We start from the raw sequence: 18,512 nt of genomic DNA, 5'->3' as shown, positions 1-18,512 counted from the left end.
AGATCAGCATGATGGGACAAGAGGCGGAACTGAAGTGAGAAACCCTGGGGAAAAACAATTTATATACAATGAACAAAGCCATTGGTCAGTTTCGGTTTAATTTCTGTGAAAGATCACTTGCATAATGTTATGGTTGGGGGTCACCACAACATGAAGGACTGTATTAAAAGGTCGCGGGCATTAGGAAGATTGGGAACCACTGCTCTATATGTATAGGAACAGAACTGAAAATAATCTTAAGATTCCCCAAGGAAGCTGTACGTGAAGTGTATAGAGGCTGCATAATTATTCCCGATTCATTTCCCTCGGTTCCAATTTGTTTCTCCGTCTTGCCTTGGCGCAGTCCCCCTTTTTCTTCACTGACCAAGGGTTGGCCAAGCAGCTGCGTCTCGTCCTCGCTCACCCATGCAAGGCAGGTTGTAGCTGAGGGGTGGCCACTTTAGCCAGGGTTTGAACCAGGGGCTTTCCATATTACACACAGCTCTCGCATAGCCACAAAGAATTCCTGCTCACTTCAGTGGTGCTAAAACTTGCTCGGCGCAATTATTTCCTGGACTGACTTTGCAAGTTCCAAAGGCCACATCATAGATTCCATTTTAAAGGAGGCGAGCAGAGTAATGTCCCTTCAAAGCATGGACAGCAAACACTTTTTTCGCCTTATAAACATCCGGAGCCAGATGTCCTTCTCAGGACTAACTGGATGGGATACAAAATGGGGGGAGGGCTGCCTACTCCCAGTCAGTCATAAATGTGCTGCCCTGAGAACAGGCAAGCACCAACCCCCACCCCCCATTCATCAAGGCAAGTAACAACCCCCACCAACCCTCTCCCCCCATTCATCAAGGCTCTAGTTCACTTGCTGGACGGTTGAGAGCTGCAGAGCATCTTGTGTTTTTCAGCATCTCCCTCAGGCTGTCACAGCCTCTTGGTACTTATTTACTATATTTAGAGTGGTACTAGAGTATATCATATATATCCTGAAGGAGCTGACACGGTTAATGTCTCCTCACAACCCCATGAGGTAGTTTAGGATGAGAATGTGCGATTAGCCCACCCAAGTTTACCCAGCGAGCTTCGATGACACCATGGGAAACTGAACCTGGATTTTCCAGTCCTTATTCCGACACTGAGCCACTACCCTCACTGGCATGATAGGGTAAAGCTCTTCTGCTGGCTTTCCTTTATCTCCAAACCAAGCACACTGCCCATTTCTTGCACTGCAAATTCTTAAGCTCAAGGCAATTAAGGTTTGCTCTACTTGGGTGTAGGTGTGCTGCATAGTGCAAGAGGGATTACAGAACCCTGGAGCATCTCCAAACCCCCAGCACTGTCTAACCTACTCTGGCTGCTAGGAGAGATCCGCAAGAGAATCTTTAGGGTCTGCAAGGGAAGCGGTTCTCATGCCACCTCAACCTACTGGGGTGCCAGCCCGGAAAAATCCTCAAACATAAAGTATGCAATGACACCACCACACCAGGAAGCAGTGAAGTGTACATGGTTCCTCCAGCACAGAGCTGTAGGCAATGCTGGTACTATCCTAGGATTGAGCAAAGCAGCAGGCCGGACGAGTCAGGAAGGCCCCAGAGATGAGACTAGGGACTTCTCCCTCGCAAGGTACAGGGCAGCTAACCCCATCGTGGCCTCTGCACATTATTAAGGTAGCAATCTTTCACAAGAGGAATGCTTGGTCCACACACGCAAAGCCACTGGCAAACAATTCAACAGTGTGTAAACTCCTGGTAGACTTCCGGCACCCCTGATCTACCCGTGTGGCTGTAAAGCAATGAAACGTATTCAAGGGCTTACTAGAAGCATGTAACCCAGAGTTGGCAGCTCTAGGTTCCTGGATACTTGGGGAGGGGAAGGAGCTCAAGTAGGGCATGATGCCATTAAATCTGTCCTCCAACAAATCTGTTTTCTCCATGGGAATTTGTCTCAGTCACCCGGAGATCAACTGTAACAGGGGGAGATTTTCAGGTTGGCAACCATTGTTACAGCACATGACTGATCAAGAAAGATCGAACCAAATCAGCAACAAAGTTTTTATTTTAAAAAAATCACTTCCTTTTTCAATTCAAAAGGATGTCCTGTCTTATACCTGCAGGGTGATTAAAGCAAACCAGTTTAAGTATTAAGCCCGAAGACATATTACCAATCCTCAGATCAGCACAGAGGTGGGCTGCTCAGACAGATATATAGCAAGTCGCTCAGGTGTTTATTTGGTCCATCAGATGACTGGTAAAGTAGCAGAATTTGAATTTTACAAAACATCCCATATAAATAACCCGAAACTGTAACAGTACACCAAAGTCTGCTCCTGACGTCGAACATCCGGCAGTATGAGCTGAAAGAGCAAATTAATCGTTTTACAGTAATGTACATTTGTGCCGGCTGAACCTTTGAAACATGACTTTTGTTTACCTTCCAAGATTTTTTTGTTTTTTGCTTTGAGGGTGTGAAAAATGGCTAGAGCTAGGGTTCCCCCCCCCCCCCCCAGCCAGGATGAAAACCTTTCAGAACTTCTGCTGTGATAAAGCCACTAAACCAGAATTCCCCTTGATTTGCTGATCCTGTTTGAACCTTCAAAACATTATATACACAAAAACATGCTTTGTTTTCATGACCGTTCAAGGGATTTTTTTTTTTAAACAAAGAAACTAAAAAGGTCTACTATATTTAGTATATCATACTGGAGGAGTTCTAAATGCTACTGAATGGGAACGGGTACAGATTCTGCAAGCCAGGAGCACTGCTGGTGGAGCAAAAGCTTTTGGAGCAAAAGCCCTTGGCAGCCTCTAGTTCTGGACATTTCCCACACCCCGTCATCTGTCTTCTTGGCACATCCCACCGGCTGGAATCGTCCAGCACTCAGTCTATGGCAATCACGTCATCCTGCTCTTCTGCCGGCGTCTCTGAGCGCATCCTCTTGGTGCCAGCTTGCTCCTTGTCATCCAGCTTCCTCTTCCGGTTTTTATTCTCCACACTGTCAGCGTTGCTGGAAGGACCTTCCTCGGTTTCGATAATCAGGACATCATCCTCTTCATCTTGAGCTGCAAAAGACAGGCTCGTTAGAGAGAGCAGCCTGAATTTCTTCTCCCGAGGAGGTCCAAGTTCCATCTAAAGATGTGGGATAATGCACTGTGTGCTTACATGCCAGGACTAGCCACTTCAATAACTGCACAACTACTCTGCAAAGTGACTGGTGCTGAATTGTTCAGGAAATACATGGCCATTTCGCAACAGTCATCTGCAGTATGGTTGTTGTTGTTTTTTTTTAACTAGTAGCTGTTAGGAACATGTGTCTAAAGTTTAAGCAATCCAAAGCAGCAGAAAACAGCTGGATCCAAGTCCGGAATCAACAACGTTTTCAGGGTATAAGCCAGCCTTTCTCAATGTTTTTCACCATCAAGAAACCCCTGAAACATCCTTCAGGCCGTAAGAGACCCCAGAAGCGGTGCGATCATGCAGAATATGGTTGGGAGAAGCATAGCCGTGGACATGCCACCCACCAGGGCTCCTCTCCTTCCCATCCCTCCAGACCCTTCGGTGACTATTTGAGGCAGGTCGGATCAACATGACCGTATACGATCGTGTCACCCGATAAATGTTTAACAAATTTAAAAAAACAGATTAAAAATGTAACACCCATCCATTTGAGAGACCCTTCTAGGGTCATCAAGAAACCCCAGGGTTTCATAAAACCCTGGTTGAGAAAGCCCGGTGTAAGCTTTCAAGGGAGTTTTGACTCTTGGAGGTGTATACTCCCAAAACCTTGATGATCTCTACGATGCCACTGGACTTGAATCTACTTGTTCCACTGTAACCCAACGCAACTATTCTCTACACCTAAGGAGAAAACCACGAAAAACCCAAGCTCAAGAGAACAGCTGGAAATTTGCACTACTGACCGTAGCACATCTTCTCACCTGTCACCCAGTGCCAAGGCTGCCACTCTCTCTGGGAATGTATCAGGCCGCCTCCAGCCACCACAACCATGGTCATTCCTTACCTGTGGATGTTGACGGCTGCACCCCATCGTCACTCCCGTTGGTGATGTTCTTAGCAGGCTGCTCGGATGGCTTGGGACCGACCACGTCATCTCCCACCACCTCGAACTCCACATCTTTCGGAAGCTCTTCACTAATTTAAAAACAAGAACAACGCTTGAGGGCACAGACAACAGGGGAGAGGGGAGGGCTCTACCGTCCCCTCGGAAGCCAGCCTCCGACAGACGGATGAGCTACTTCTTGTTGGAGGAAGGCTCAGACTGGAGGAAGACTCCAGACTTGAGCCCCAATAGAAATGTGTTATTGAATAAATAAATCAGCTCTGCGCAATGAAGTGGCAGGGCAGGGGCGAGGAATCCAGCTCAGAGATTCCAATCCTGCTGCATGCTTTGGACATGACTTCTCCTCAGCACCTACCCAAGCTGCGCACCACGGCCCATGAACACAGCTCCAGCAGCTGACCTGAGAAATTCTCTCTCCGCAAAGAAAGAGAAATACTATTTCTCAGTTTCATCCTGTGTTTCTGATGAATGCAGAGCTGGCGTCCTGATTAGAAAGGTACCCCCTTCCACTGGAGGCTCTTCCCTCACTGACTGGTACCACCAAAGCACTACAGAGGCCTCACTTGTGGAGGAGATTGATCAGCAGGGTGTAGTCCTGAAGGAAGTCATCCGCTTGCAGCCGAGTGCCATTTCTGATCCCAAAGTCCGACAGCTTCCGATGGTTATTTGCTAGGAAAAACCAAAGACCCCTAGTTTGCAGTGGTCAACTCCCGAGGCTCGGACAACCCAGTTATGCTAACTATTGTATGACCGCAAGCAAAAGGGAACTAAAACAGAATTCCAATTGGGCTGACCAAGTCAAAAAGGAAAGAGAGGTCTAAAAGTATGGCTACAATTAATAAAGCAGATTTGCTAATGGACAGAAGGGTCTCCATAACATTTTGAGAGCTGGTAGCCACACTGATACTAGAAGCATGCATTGACTAGCAGAAATAACTATCAGAAGATATTACTATTATTTCACGTTCTATGAGGTTTACCACTGATGAAGGTGTTATGAACAGTGAAAACGAGTGTGTAACCCGGAGCCTCGTTTTGATTTGACTGAATTTCTACAAATAGAAAAACAGACTTGATGCTTCAACTTTAAATAGGTTTATTAATTTGAGCCATACTTTTGGACCTCTCTTTCCTTTTAAAAAGGAACTAAAAGAATCATGGAGGACATGTCTTTAAGTGTCTGAGGGGACTGAGGGAAACCTTCACATTCAGAGGCAGTAAACCTCCAAATACTAGTGGCCAGGAGACAACATCATGCCCTGTTGTCAGTCCTTCATGATAACTGGCTGGCTGCATGTGAAACAGAAGGCTGGACTAGATGAGCCACTGAACTGACCCAGCAGGACTCTGCTTATGTTCTTAGAGCAGTGGAAGTAACATGATGCCTAACTAGACAAGAGGAGGCTTACACCTGCCCATGTCAAAGAAGAGCAGGTATTTGCCAAAGGGGAACATGAGCCTGATTAAACCAATCAAATACAGAAGGCCTAGAATGCAAGGTCCTCCATAGCCACAAATAGTTGGTGGGATCCGAGTAATGCACCCTCTATGTTTTCCCCAGGATCAATAATGCATAAATTTCAACCCTCCTTCCCTGGCCAAGCAGGTACCACGGAGAGATCCCGCCTCCACCCCTTGCAGCTTGGACAATACTTGTGTATGAGGACAGGGATTCTCTGATGTACAAACATGGCTTGTGACAGTTAACATCTGCATGGTTGTTGTTAGAATCTCCAGTGCCTAGGCAATACGTGCACCAAAGGCGAAAGTTTCTTTAAGGTTAGGCTGGCTGCGGATACTCCCTTCATTGTAGATTAAGTATTAATTACTTACCTTCAGTTTCTCCTTCTTCTGAAGAGATGAGAATAGTTCCTTTCCCATCTTCTATCTGAACATCTGGCGCCACCATATTAAATTTTTCTTTCACTATCTGGAAGGGCAAAAATGTTAACCAGGAAAAAAAATTAACCACCAAAGAAAGGCTCACTACATCTTCCCAAACCACACGACAAAAACTGAGAGAATACTCACACAAGCTTGCTTTACTAGACAGAAAGATACAACTGGAAGCAAATTGCATCTTAAACCTTGATTTTAAAAACAAAGCTTCCAAACTCTCAGCTATAAAACGTGTGTGCCTTGCTATAAGACCTCTGCCATCATCAAAGCCTTGATGGCTTCCGGGTTAGATGACTGCAGTGTGTTCTACGTGGGCTGCCCTTGAAGGCTTGCATAGAAACCGCAGCCTGCAGAAAACACCGGTGCCTGTAGTAGGTACAGATTCTGTAGCTGAGAAATTCATGAACACCGCTGTAAGTGGAGAAAGAAGCTTGCTTACTTTATCCTGCAGCGTCAACACAGTCACTTTGTGGACGTTCAGTTTCACAGTCACTTCTGGCTTGCTCGCGCACACGTAGCAGTTGGGATTTGGGGGATCCAAAGCGCAAGGGACAAGCAGCTTTTTTCTTGGGTTTGGTTGTTTATTAAGGAATATCTTCAAGAACAGAAAAGGAGCAGTAAATATCCAGCATGTACAAGCAGCAAAAAAGGAAAGGAAAAAAAATAACTAGACTTACTGCTCTGCACTGCTCTATTTTTCCCGAGAGAATCTTTAAGCCCTCCAGTACTATCAGCCCGGCAATGATAGCATTAGTGGTAGCGACAGCAGGGATGATGTTTCCTGCCATGGCTGCAGAACAAGCAGAAACAGAGGCCATGTAAGAGAGACACAGAGACACAAAGAGAGACAGAGAGGCAGACATACACAAACACACAAACACACACACACAAACAGAGAGAGAGAGAGAGAGAGCGCAAATACTGGGAAAAGTCAAGTGAAACATTTTATTCTTACATTTGATATCAAACCGGCTCTTCATATTCATACTAAAAATATGCATCCTGAGGTTTGCAGCAGCCGTGACAAAGTCCAGCGCAGGAGGATCATCCTGTCAACCAGTTTACCCATTTCACAGAATTAAAAAAAGAGAGGCACAATTCAGTTTAAGTACAACATTAAATGTGTTTAAAATAATTCTCTTAAAGACACTCATACTTACAGCAGCCTGCAACACCGGCTGGTATTTATCGTTTTGGTATGTGAAAAGCTCAAGCCCAAATGTGCAGCCCAGTCAGCAGTTCTGTTCCACATGCAACAGGCCAGAAAGTGTTTGCCTACTAACCTTATCCCATGTAAGTTCAGCTCCGTCACCCTTTTCTGTCAGCTGAGCCCTCAGAGTCTCTACGCTTTTAGAAAAGAGACGTGCATAGCTCTTGACATCCAGAACCTGTTGATCTTTAAGGCCCAAAGACGGCTCATTCTGTTGGTCAGATGTATTGTTCGCTTCAAAGGGGGAAAAGCAGGTTAAGTTAGCAGATGATGGGCAAACTTGAGTTTTAAAAGCCATTGCTGCATCCTCCAAATTAATCTTTTCTAACTGAATTGCTATGTGTCATGCCTGAAAATGAGTCCTAAACACCATGTGCAAATACAATTTTTTTTGTTCACAAAACAAAAACAGAATCCTGAATTATATGCAGCAATGGGCTAGATCACACAAACATGAACATTACAGGATCTCTCGACACTTGATTCCTGGAGGAGGGGGTGACCCAACTCCATTAGAAAAGCCCAATTATGTCTCAAGGGGCTCACAGATATTTGACGCACATCTAGAACAGGGGTAGTCCGTGGTCCTCCAGATCAGTGGTCCCCAACCTTTTTATCACCGAGGACCGGTCAACGCTTGACAATTTTACTGAGGCCAATTTTACTTTTGCCGAGGGACATCGCTGCTGCCTGAGCCCCTGCTCCACTTGCTTTCCCGTCAGCACCCCTGAATTCCCGCTGCCCTCTGGGGGGCGCTGCCAGCAACAGCTGCGCAGTGCCATGCCGAGGGGGAGCCCCTGCCATGGCGGCGGCTGGAGAGCACCAAAGGTGAGCCAGCGGCAGAGTGGCAGGGCAATCCCCGAGGCAGCAGCCGGGGAGGAGGAAGAGGAGGAGCCGTGGCCCAGTACTGACTGATCCACGGACCGGTACCAGTCCCTGGACCGGGGGTTGGGGACCACTGCTCCAGATGTCCATGGACTACAATTCCCATGAGCTCCTGCCAGCATTTGCTGGCAGGGGCTCATGGGAATTGTAGTCCATGGACATCAGGAGGACCACAGGTTGACTACCTGTAATCTAGAACAGAGGTAACAGAGAAGGCCTTGGACTGTTCCAGGGTTGCTGAGAACAGAGGAAAAGCTCCTTGGAGGGGACACCTTGGCAAAACCTACAGGGCTAATCCCTTCCTAAAAAGGCAGCCTTTTGTTTTTACAGTCACCATAGGACAAGAAATGCCTACCCTGTTTTTGTATTTCGTTCCAGTCCAGAGGCATTGGGGGTTTCCGTTTCCTCCAGAGTTTATCCATCGTTAGTAGATACCGGATGTCATCTTTGAAAAGCTTAAAGACAAGATTTGGAAAGCAAGTCTAATAGGATACAATGCACTGGGAGTTCCTGTTACTCTCTGAGTATTTCTTTGCCAGTTCACATTCCGCTAGGCCAGGGGTAGTCAAACTGCGGCCCTCCAGATGTCCATGGACTACAATTCCCATGAGCCCCTGCCAGCATTCGCTGGCAGGGGCTCATGGGAATTGTAGTCCATGGACATCTGGAGGGCCGCAGTTTGACTACCCCTGTGCTAGGCGATGAGAGTCCCAAGCTTAGTGCGCTTCCACAATGAGACCCATTGAGTGATGGAAGCAGCACATGAAAATGTAGCACCAGGCTACGGCCATCTGAATTTGTCACTTAGCCTCTGTTGCTAACCTCTTCTAGAAACACCATAAATGATATCTGTCAACCAGTAAAGTATCTCAATATGTCCCCAGGGGCCAAGTTGGGTAGAGAACCAGATTTTGAATCTAGAACCACATGATATCATTCCCTTGCCTCTTGCCACTCTGCAGCCCCTATTTCACTAGAACGTTTCCTCAACATACGTGGAAGCCAATAGCTTTTCACAGGACCCAGTACCTTCGTGAAGAGTTTAACTGGATCATATCCTGTTGATTTTGCCCATTCCTTGGTAGAGACGCGTTTAATGCCACCATCTTCATTAGAAGCTCTTGCCCTGGCCTCCGCTTCTGCTGGCTCCCCTGCCAAACAACAGCTTTATTTATTATTAAGGTCACTCATTTTATCTACATCACACCATACTGGCATACTGCCTTAGGAATATGTACAGGGTCTCTGGCACTGTAAATACTGCCAGTTTGATGTAGTGGTTAGGAGTGCGGACTTCTAATCTGGCAAGCCAGGGTCAATTCCCTGCTCCTCCTCCACATGCAGCCAGCTGGGTGACTTTGGGCTCGCCACAGCACTGAGAAAGCTGTTCTGACCGAGCAGTAATATCAGGGCTCTCTCAACCTCACCCACCCCACAGGGTGTCTGTTGTGGGGAGAGGAAAGGGAAGGTGACTAAGCCGCTTTGAGACTCCTTCAGGTAGAGAAAAGCGGCATATAAGAACAAACTCTTCTTCTAAAAAATCAGAATGCTTGGCGCAGTATTTAAAGTATTCCATTTTGGTGTCTGAAGTGGGGAACTTAAAATTCAAAGAGGGAAGGATAAAGGTTCAGAGGAGCTTCCAGAAATGTATAGTTTGGAAGTAGAGACAAAGGAAAACATTTCTGAGTGGCAGCCAATCTTCTAGGAAAGGAAGTTCTCCCCAAATGGAAAAGCAAGTAGCTGAACACAGACTCCAGAAGGAGTTCCTTAGAGAGACTCCGATGCAAGTTTGGAATAAAAAAGCAAGCATCTTTTGGCGTCTTAAAGGCCAACACATTTTTATTCAAGCTTCTGAGGACTAGAACCCTCCATCAGATGTGTGAGATGGCTCCACAAATGGCGACAAACAGACAATTTTACACTTACAAGCAGCTTCGGGATCAGCTCTGTCGGGGGATACTTCTTGATCAGCATCTTCTTCTCCAAATAACTGACTGTATAGTTAAAAGAACAACAAGGCATATATGTATAAATCCTTTCTAGTCTGGAGACTGAAGAATTTTTACTGAGATATTGTTAAAAGCAAGAGATTGATGTACTTAGTGATCTGTTTGCAAGAGAAAATATTCCTAAAGAATGATATGCAAGCACATGATACAGTAAATCTGCTGAAGTTAGTACTGGTCTAATCAGTACCTTAATGGGAGTTCCTCTGGGAACCCTACGAAGCAGCTTTAGGTTTTTTATTTGGGGGTGGGATATCAATGCCTCATTTTGCTAGCTTTGAAATCTGTGCTCTGCCTTCTTATACTGGACAGGCCTGACTTGTGCATGCCTGAACACTTCCTCCAAGTAAAGCAGAAAAGAGAAGTGAACTTTTCTAGAAATAGGCAAAGGTGAGACATGCAAAGAGACAGAACAGAAGCCTAATTTAAACTGCCTTTTATCCAAAATTCTGCACACAAGCCTAACACAAGTCTTCAGCTCTACAGACTAGATCACAGGAAGCTGTTTCCATTCAGAGCCTTGGTCTATTAAGGTCTACACTGGCAGCAGTTGTTCAGGGTCTCAGGCACAGATATTCCACTTCATTTACTACCTAATCATTTAAAACTGGAGATGCTGAGAACTGAACCTGGAACCTTTTATGCGAAAAGTGGGTGTTCTAACCGAGCCACACTTCTAGCTTGATCCTTGCCCACTTTTGGCCATATTATCTAGCTGGAGTGGTTTTTTAGCAGAGGGAGTCACTCCAGCTGCCTCAAAAAAGATAGTTATCATACCCCCTTTCCTTATACCCTGGACTGTCAGCCAGGAAAAATAGTCACTGCATGGGAAAGAAGCTGCAACAAACAGTGGCCATACAGTTCCAGACATTCTTGAATGAAAAAGGATTACTGGACTCATTTTAGTCTTGTTTCAGCCTCGGTTCTGAGACACAAGCCATAATGCTTGCCTTTTCTGATGATCACTGCTAGGAAATAAGATGGGGGACTGTGACCCTGCTGATTTTCACGGACCTCTCAGAGGTTTTACTATAATTCACCATAGCATCCTTCTGGCTCAGTTAGCTGAGGAAGGCATTATGGGTGCCATGCGTGGAGAGCCAGCATGGTGTTGTGGTTAAGAGTGGTGGTTTCTAATCTGGCAAGCTGAGTCTGATACTCTGCTCCTTCACATGCAGCCAGCTGGGTGACCTTGGGCTCATCACAGCACTGATAAAGCTGTTCTGACCAAGAAGTGATATCAGAGCTCTCTCAGCCTCACCCACCTCACAGGGTGTCTGTTGTGGGGAGAGGAAAGGGGAAGGTGATGTTAAGTCGCCTTGAGACTCCTTCAGGTAGTGAAAAGGCAGGGTATAAAAACCAACTCTTCTCTTCTGCTTTTTCTTCTACATGGTGGACTGAAAGCCAAAAGAGCCGCTGGAAAAAACCTGTTCAACACTCTGAACTTTAAAACGCCAATCCTGCAGGGCTCTGTTGTGTCATCCCCCTCATGTTATTTAACATGCCCAGGAAACTGTTGGGAGAATCATCTAGGGAACTGAACTAAGGAATCATTGATAAGTGGATGATACGCGACAAGGTGTCTCCTTTTCAGCTGGACAGGCAAGACAACAGATGCCCTGAAGTGGTGCCTGCAGGTGATAGTGGATAAGATGAAAGCCAATAACCTGCAGCTCAATCCAGATAAGGGCCCAGGTCCCGGAAGCACGAAAAGCAGGACTGACACATGCACAGGATGGCAATGCTTTTAGGCAGAAAGTTGGAAAGAACATGCTTGGAGATGGCATTTTTTTTAAAGAAAGAAAAGCTTACTTGAATAAATACTTTGCCCACACAATACAATGGATGGGTTCAGAAGGAGTGTTGCGGATTGTACAGCCTGGAAAAGTTTTCTGGGTTGGTTTAGGATGGCATTCATAACACTCTGTCACTCCCTAAAAGAAACATGGTTTTCCCCCATGAAGTTAGTGGGAAACAGTAACCTGAGACCATAATGCCACAGCAACAGACAAAGAGAACGACAATGGTCCCACCTTTTTGATAACTGTCACTTGTCCAAGGTAGCCAGCAGTTCCACTCTCTATAAGGGGGATATCGGCAGCCAGGCACATCCGGTTCACATGATTCCGGGCAGCTGGATGCAGAAGAATGAGAGAACAGTCACTGACTTTCCAAATGTTGTCTCTTGGCCCAAACTAGCCCGTCAGTCCATTTTGACTCTTCCCTTCTTTTTAAAGCAGTAAATCCCCAAGCAACTCAGACGTGCAAGAGAATTAACAGCCTTTCTTAACATGCACTCCCGAAGTCCTAGATGATTTTTTAAATGGAAAGGCTGCTAGAGAGTGAAAAAAAATTGCAAGTGGTTGCAAGTGTGCCCAGGCCAGAAGAAGGCAGAATTCAATACTTCCCATTTCAAGGCTTTGGAGCTCATCTGTCTCATACTGGAATGCAAAAATCTCACCTCTGTTATCCAAGGCATTCATGACCAGTGTAAACTGCCGGAAAAATTCCACATTATAGTCAGGGCTGCAGAAAAAGAGCACATACATACATTGAATGCTTTGTAGGTCCACTGGTTTACACCTGACAGCAAAGAATAGGACAAATGACAGAATCAGTTCATTTTAAAACATTCATTTGGTATGCCCCCAATTCCTTATACAGTTAAAAAGCTCAGGCCAAAATAGAAGGACTACGTTTTGGTCCAATAACTAAGCAAATGTGAATCCAGTGTAATTTCCCCCAATGGCTTGTTGTTTTCAGATCTGAACTGCTTGCTACATTTCCAGGCAGAAGGTCTTGCAAGATTTTTTTTGTTTTGAATACATATAGTTGATGGTATACACTAGTTTCAAAATCCTCAAGCATCTACTATATACAGCATGCAGCGTGGCACAGGAACTTGCATTCAAATTAACCCATATAGTATGACCTTACAAAAACCTTCTTACAATTCCTGCACATTCAAAGTATATAATTTCACACAAAAGCAGGACATAATTACAGACTAAGCAAATGTACCCTTCTTGATTAACAGCCATTCTTAAAATAAAAAAAATAACTGAGTAACAACAGCCATTTGCTTAGTTCCCTAAGAAGGAATCCCTCCCGAGCAGTAGAGCTTTTGTGACTGGGAACAGTTTCTTCTTGCTGCACACAGTCATATTGTGCCACCAATTATTAACAAAGGTATCATGGGCCCACAAAACAAGAGAAAATGCTTGTGGGCTTGCCACCCCTATGAACTTATCTGCAAGTGTTTCAGGAAAGAAAGGGACATACTTCATAATGCTGTCATGATAAGCTGTAATATTTGCTTCTGGACGGAACCGTAAAACACTTTCCTTGGCAACCTGCAAAACAGCCAGAACACACGCCCAACTTTCCAACTATTCAAGTAATACATGCCGCTAAATTTCAAGCTGTGCTCTAAAAAAGGCTCAGGTGTTTTAAGAATTTATAAACGACTATCAGTCAACATTTAGGATGTTTCAGTAGTTCTATAGAAGACAGAGGTGGAACTATTTGCAGTTGTTACATCCAATTTTCTTCCAGCCAACAAACAGGTTTGTTTGTTTTCCAACACCACTTAGACAACTGTCTTGAGTACTTATGAGATGAGGATGAAAGTCTGAATTCCTCTCACCTGTGCTTTTGATCTGCCAACATGTTTCTTTTGAAACAAGAACTGCCTGTTGAGATTACTGACATCAATGGTATCCAGATCAATCTAGAAATACATAAATTGCAAATACTTCAGGTTTGTTCAAATTAATTCACAAAGACAACCCTTCATGGCTGTGTCGTGAGAGGAAACGCTTCCCACATCTCCACTCTGGTTACCAGCTGCCCCAACCATTCAGAAATAGATTTCATACCAAGTCCTCCTGGAACTGTCTTGGTCAAGAATACAAGAGAAGGATAGACAGCTCGAATACGGCTTCAGTTAAAATATTCCTTGCATATGCAAAGCTAAGGACAATTCACAAAAGAGGGCTGATGTGTGAGCTTTCCACCTGCGGGAGCTTTGACCTGAAGTACCATTGAAATTATTCTCCTTTTGAATTTGGAAACGGTACAGCATGCTTTCCGTTATGTTTTGAATCAAACCTAGGTTAGAAAAGTCCTCTCTTTATCTCTACAACATTCAAATGGGAAATGGCAACAAACAGTTATACTATTTCAAAGAGTGTCTTGCATGCTCTTTCATCTGTGTCCACAACAGCCAAGCCTACAGATGTATGCCTAAGCCAGCCTTTTTCAACTTTATCATTGAGAAAACTCAGAAAAATTATTCAGTCTTCGAGAAACCCCAGAAGTGACGTGATGGTCCAGAATGTGGTTGCGAAGCATAGCAGTGTACATGTCCACCCAGGGCCCCTCCCCTTCCCACCCCCTCCAGGCCCCTCATTGGCCATTTTGGGAGGGGGTAGGTAGGTCGACATGACCATATATGGTCATATCACCTGATAAATGTTTACAAATTTAAAGGAAAGTTACTAAAAATTAACTCCCACCCATTTGGGAAACCCTTCCATAGCCACCAAGAAATCCCAGGGTTTCACAAAACCCTGGTCTAAACTGACTTAAGGAGTCAACCAAACAATTAAGACATTTACTCCAAAAAAGCATGCTATAGTATCAGAACCACATTCAGATCAAGCTGAGATTAACTGCTTCTGTACCTATAGAAGTCTCTGCAGGATAAAGAATATTGAAGCATAACCCAGAATTTCAGATTACCAACATAAAGTTCCCATTCCAACAGTCTCAGTACTATCTGATATATACACAGGAAGTCAGGACATAACAGCAGTGACAATTCAAAAACAGAAAGAAATCTAGTATTCATGCAACAGCTGCTAGCCTATGATTTTTTTTCTGACCTTTTATCTCACAAGTAGCGAGCAATCTGACTGGTTTTATTTGCATAACAAAAATAAATTAGTCATGTACAGACATGATAATCTGAAGTAGATGGCAGTGCTGAACTAGTACATCCCAGTCTACTGAGCCATGTTTGGATGAATTCTAATAAAAAATTGAGTGTTAAAAGAAAATGTTTTGCACCTGTTGCGGAAACATGTGTGCCTGAAACCACTGTAGAAAGAATTCTTCACCCTTGGCAATATTTTCAGCAAAATAAAGAGGCACAGCAATCAGAAAATTATGAACTTCAGATTCTATGATTTCTCTCAAGAAATGCTTTCACACACACACACAATGCCCATATATACTCATGGAAATAACGGCCATCCTATCATTTTGACTACCTGTCTCAATTCATGCTTTCATAATATAAAGGTAAAGGTATCCCCTGTGCAAGCACCGAGTCATGTCTGACCCTTGGGGTGACGCCCTCTAGCGTTTTCATGGCAGACTCAATACAGGGTGGCCTTGCCAGTGCCTTCCCCAGTCATTACCGTTTTGCCCCCCAGCAGCAAGCTGGGTACTCATTTTATTGACCTCGGGAGGATGGAAGGCTGAGTCAACCTTGAGCCGGCTGCTGGGATCGAACTCCCAACCTCATGGACGGACAGCTTCAGACAGCATTTCTGCCGCTTACCATTCTGCGCCACAAGAAGCTCCTTTCATAATATACAGACTAGATAGATCAGGCTTTCTCAACCAGGGTTTCATTAAACCCTGGGGTTTCTTGACAGCCCTGGAAGGGTTTCCTGAGTGAGTAGGCGTTAATTAAATTTGTATATATTTTAAACCACACCACCCCTCCCAAAATGGCCAATAATGGGCCTGGTGAGGGTGAGGAAGGGCCCCGGGTGGGCATGTGCATAACTATGCTTCCCAACCATATTCTTCACCACTGCATCACTTCTGAGGTTTCTTGAAGCCTATGGAATCTTTCAGGGTTTCTTAATGGTTAAAAAGTTGAGAAAGGCTGGACTAGAAGGTCTATACATGGGGATATCCTAAAAGGTGCCTTGGAAGCTTCAAAAGGTACATACAGCTCATGCGGATCAGCCATCAGTTACTCAAATCACTAGGGTTTAAGAATCTACACTGACTTCATAGTACCTCCCATAGGCTCTTCAACTGGCTGTATTTCCAGTATCAAACCCTGAACTGCTCAACCAGACATACCTGAGAGATGACATCCACATCCCACTATGGCCTCCAAACACTGAAACAACTGAAGTTTACAGCTGAAACTCGATGTCGTTTTAGCCAAGGCAACACATAGAACTGCCCATCAGCTGCTAAATAACTTTCCCTTCCTCTGCAGGCACTGGAACGCAGCTGTGATCTTTTCCCAGAAATAACATGCACCCCCCACCAGTTTGTTGCCATTTTGATGGCCAAGAAGGCAGCCCAAGAAGATTTTGTGTTTCTAAGTATCTGGTTACCCACCCTGAGTTTTTGCAGTGCAATGGCCAAGATGCTGAACAGTTAAAAAAGATTAAATAGGAGATGCATCCCAAGAATGGGCATTTGACTCCAAACATACATAAAAATTACCCTGCGGGATCAGGCTCCCCAGTCTAGTGTTTAAGTGTAGCTGAGTAGCTGCCTCTGATCATCTCATAGTTAAAGTGATGTGTATCTTCTGAAGAATGTAATCAACACCAGATATTCCAAATGACTATTTATTTACTTCCTTTTTGTGCCAACTTTCTAACAGGGACTCAAAACAGTTATCATTTCCTCTATTTAGTCCTTGCAAGCAGGGGTAGTCAACCTGTGGTCCTCCAGATGTTCATGGACTACAAACGCTGGTGGGGGCTCATGGGAATTGTAGTCCATGAACATCTGAAGGACCACAGGTTGACTACCCATGCTTGCAACAACCCTACAAGTGTAGGTTAGGCAGAGTGTGTCACAAGGACATCCAGCAACCTTCCATGGCGGAGTAGGTATTTGAACCTGGGCCCCCAACTATGACTACAGTGTCTGAGTTACTGCTTCAAAACAATCTGCTCATGCAGGTTCCACTCTGAACAAGTGTGCCCATCATCATGAATGCAGTGCTTGACAGGGGCTGCCCTTCAGGCTCAGAACAAGCTTCTGCTTATCAACATTTTCCTGCATCCAGAAGCTGAGTTTCACATCACTTGTAAAAATATGGCTAATTACCTGATTTATGTTGAGAGCTTGCACACCGCCTTTCCAAAGGCAAGCTCCCAAAATAAAAACAAGTATAATACACATCATCAAAAAAAGAAATGACCATTGACATAAGACAACACTAGAAAGAGACAATGGTGCACAAGCATCCACCTGGCCACTACCCTGCCCCTGCCGGCAGACAACCAGAAGGGGAACGGCCGAACCCAGCAGCAAGCCTAGCCTCCAGATGGACTGCTCCTTGCACACAGAGGTTCCATTTCATATCGCAAGTAAGCTCCTAAGGGATTATGAACCATTGCCAGGAATAACAAAAATGGGAGTCCAATAGCACCTTTAAACTGCCCAGAGCCGTAAAGATTGGGCGGTATAAAAATCCAAACAAAGAAACAAAACCAACGAAGTTTTAAAGGCGCTATTGGACTCAATTTCTGTTGTGCTACTTCAGACCAACACGGCTACCCACTTGAATCTATCGCGAGGAATGCAAATTATGATATTATACATTTTTATGGCTATAACTTTAATAATTCCCACCAACTGCTTTATGATTGTGACTGTGATTTTAATATGCATGTTATAAACCGCCCTGCGCCCACGAGGGAAAGGCGGTATAGAAATCCAATCAATCAAAAAAGTAAGCCTTGCCCGGCGACACCCATCAGCGGTCAGCCTGCGTAAGCGCCTAAGAGCAGAAGGCAGCCTTCTGCGGCCAGCCTGACCTCCCGGGTGGACTGCCCCTGCACGTGGAGGCTCCGCGCGGCCGCCCGAGACTTCGCGCCTTTTTCCCGCGGCGACGTCACAGGCCCCGCCCACCCCGCCGGGGAGGGGGGAGGGAGAGCGAGCGAGCGAGCCCCCCCTCGGCGCAGCCCCGCGCGCGCCTCACCACGTCGATGTTGACGAAGCCGGTGAGGACGAGGTCCTTGAGGAGCTCGCAGCCGATGCCTCCGGCGCCCACCACCAACAGCCGCGCGGCGGCCACAGCCTCGGCCAGCTCGCCCTGCAAGGTCGCCATCGCCAGCCGGGAGGCCGCCCGCGAGGAGAGCGAAGCGGGCGGGAAAAGGGAGGGGGAGTTGAAAAGGCCGGAGAGAGAGAGAGAGAAAGAGAATGAGGAGCGGAGAGGTGGGGCGAGGGGCCGCGCATGCGCTCCTCCATCGCGCGCGGGACCATAGAGGCGCCTTGTATGGTCTCTAGGTTTGAGTGACCCTTCCTCTAGCGATGTGGAGGGGAACTGCATGTAGAGAATCCGCTTCCCCATGCGGGGAGTTCCCAAGGATTAAAGCTTGAGAAGATTTGGAGACTTCCTCACTCCGACCCCCCCCCCACCCACCCCAACTTGCTGCTTTATTTTTTGTTTTAT

The 18,512-nt window shown here is 45.6% G+C and overlaps 1 protein-coding gene across 1 annotated transcript; it reads right to left on the bottom strand.

Annotated features, from left to right (window-relative positions):
- Positions 1-2,028: 2,028 nt before the first annotated feature.
- Positions 2,029-18,309, bottom strand: UBA2 (ubiquitin like modifier activating enzyme 2). The gene is made up of 17 exons (XM_077309637.1): positions 18,039-18,309; positions 13,716-13,799; positions 13,352-13,422; positions 12,531-12,595; positions 12,103-12,203; positions 11,882-12,003; positions 9,990-10,057; positions 9,093-9,214; positions 8,419-8,518; positions 7,252-7,412; positions 6,924-7,017; positions 6,646-6,758; positions 6,408-6,563; positions 5,903-5,999; positions 4,633-4,738; positions 4,010-4,140; positions 2,029-3,050 (listed from the first exon to the last, which is right to left on the bottom strand). The coding sequence occupies exons 1-17, from the start codon at positions 18,165-18,167 to the stop codon at positions 2,869-2,871; spliced, it is 1,902 nt and encodes a 633-aa protein (XP_077165752.1). The 5' UTR covers positions 18,168-18,309; the 3' UTR covers positions 2,029-2,868.
- Positions 18,310-18,512: the final 203 nt, after the last annotated feature.

The sequence above is a fragment of the Paroedura picta genome, chromosome 14 (genome assembly GCF_049243985.1).
Source record: "Paroedura picta isolate Pp20150507F chromosome 14, Ppicta_v3.0, whole genome shotgun sequence".
Lineage (NCBI taxonomy): Eukaryota > Metazoa > Chordata > Lepidosauria > Squamata > Gekkonidae > Paroedura > Paroedura picta.
Note: the sequence above shows the minus strand (reverse complement) of the source record. Positions and strands in the feature narration are given on the sequence as shown.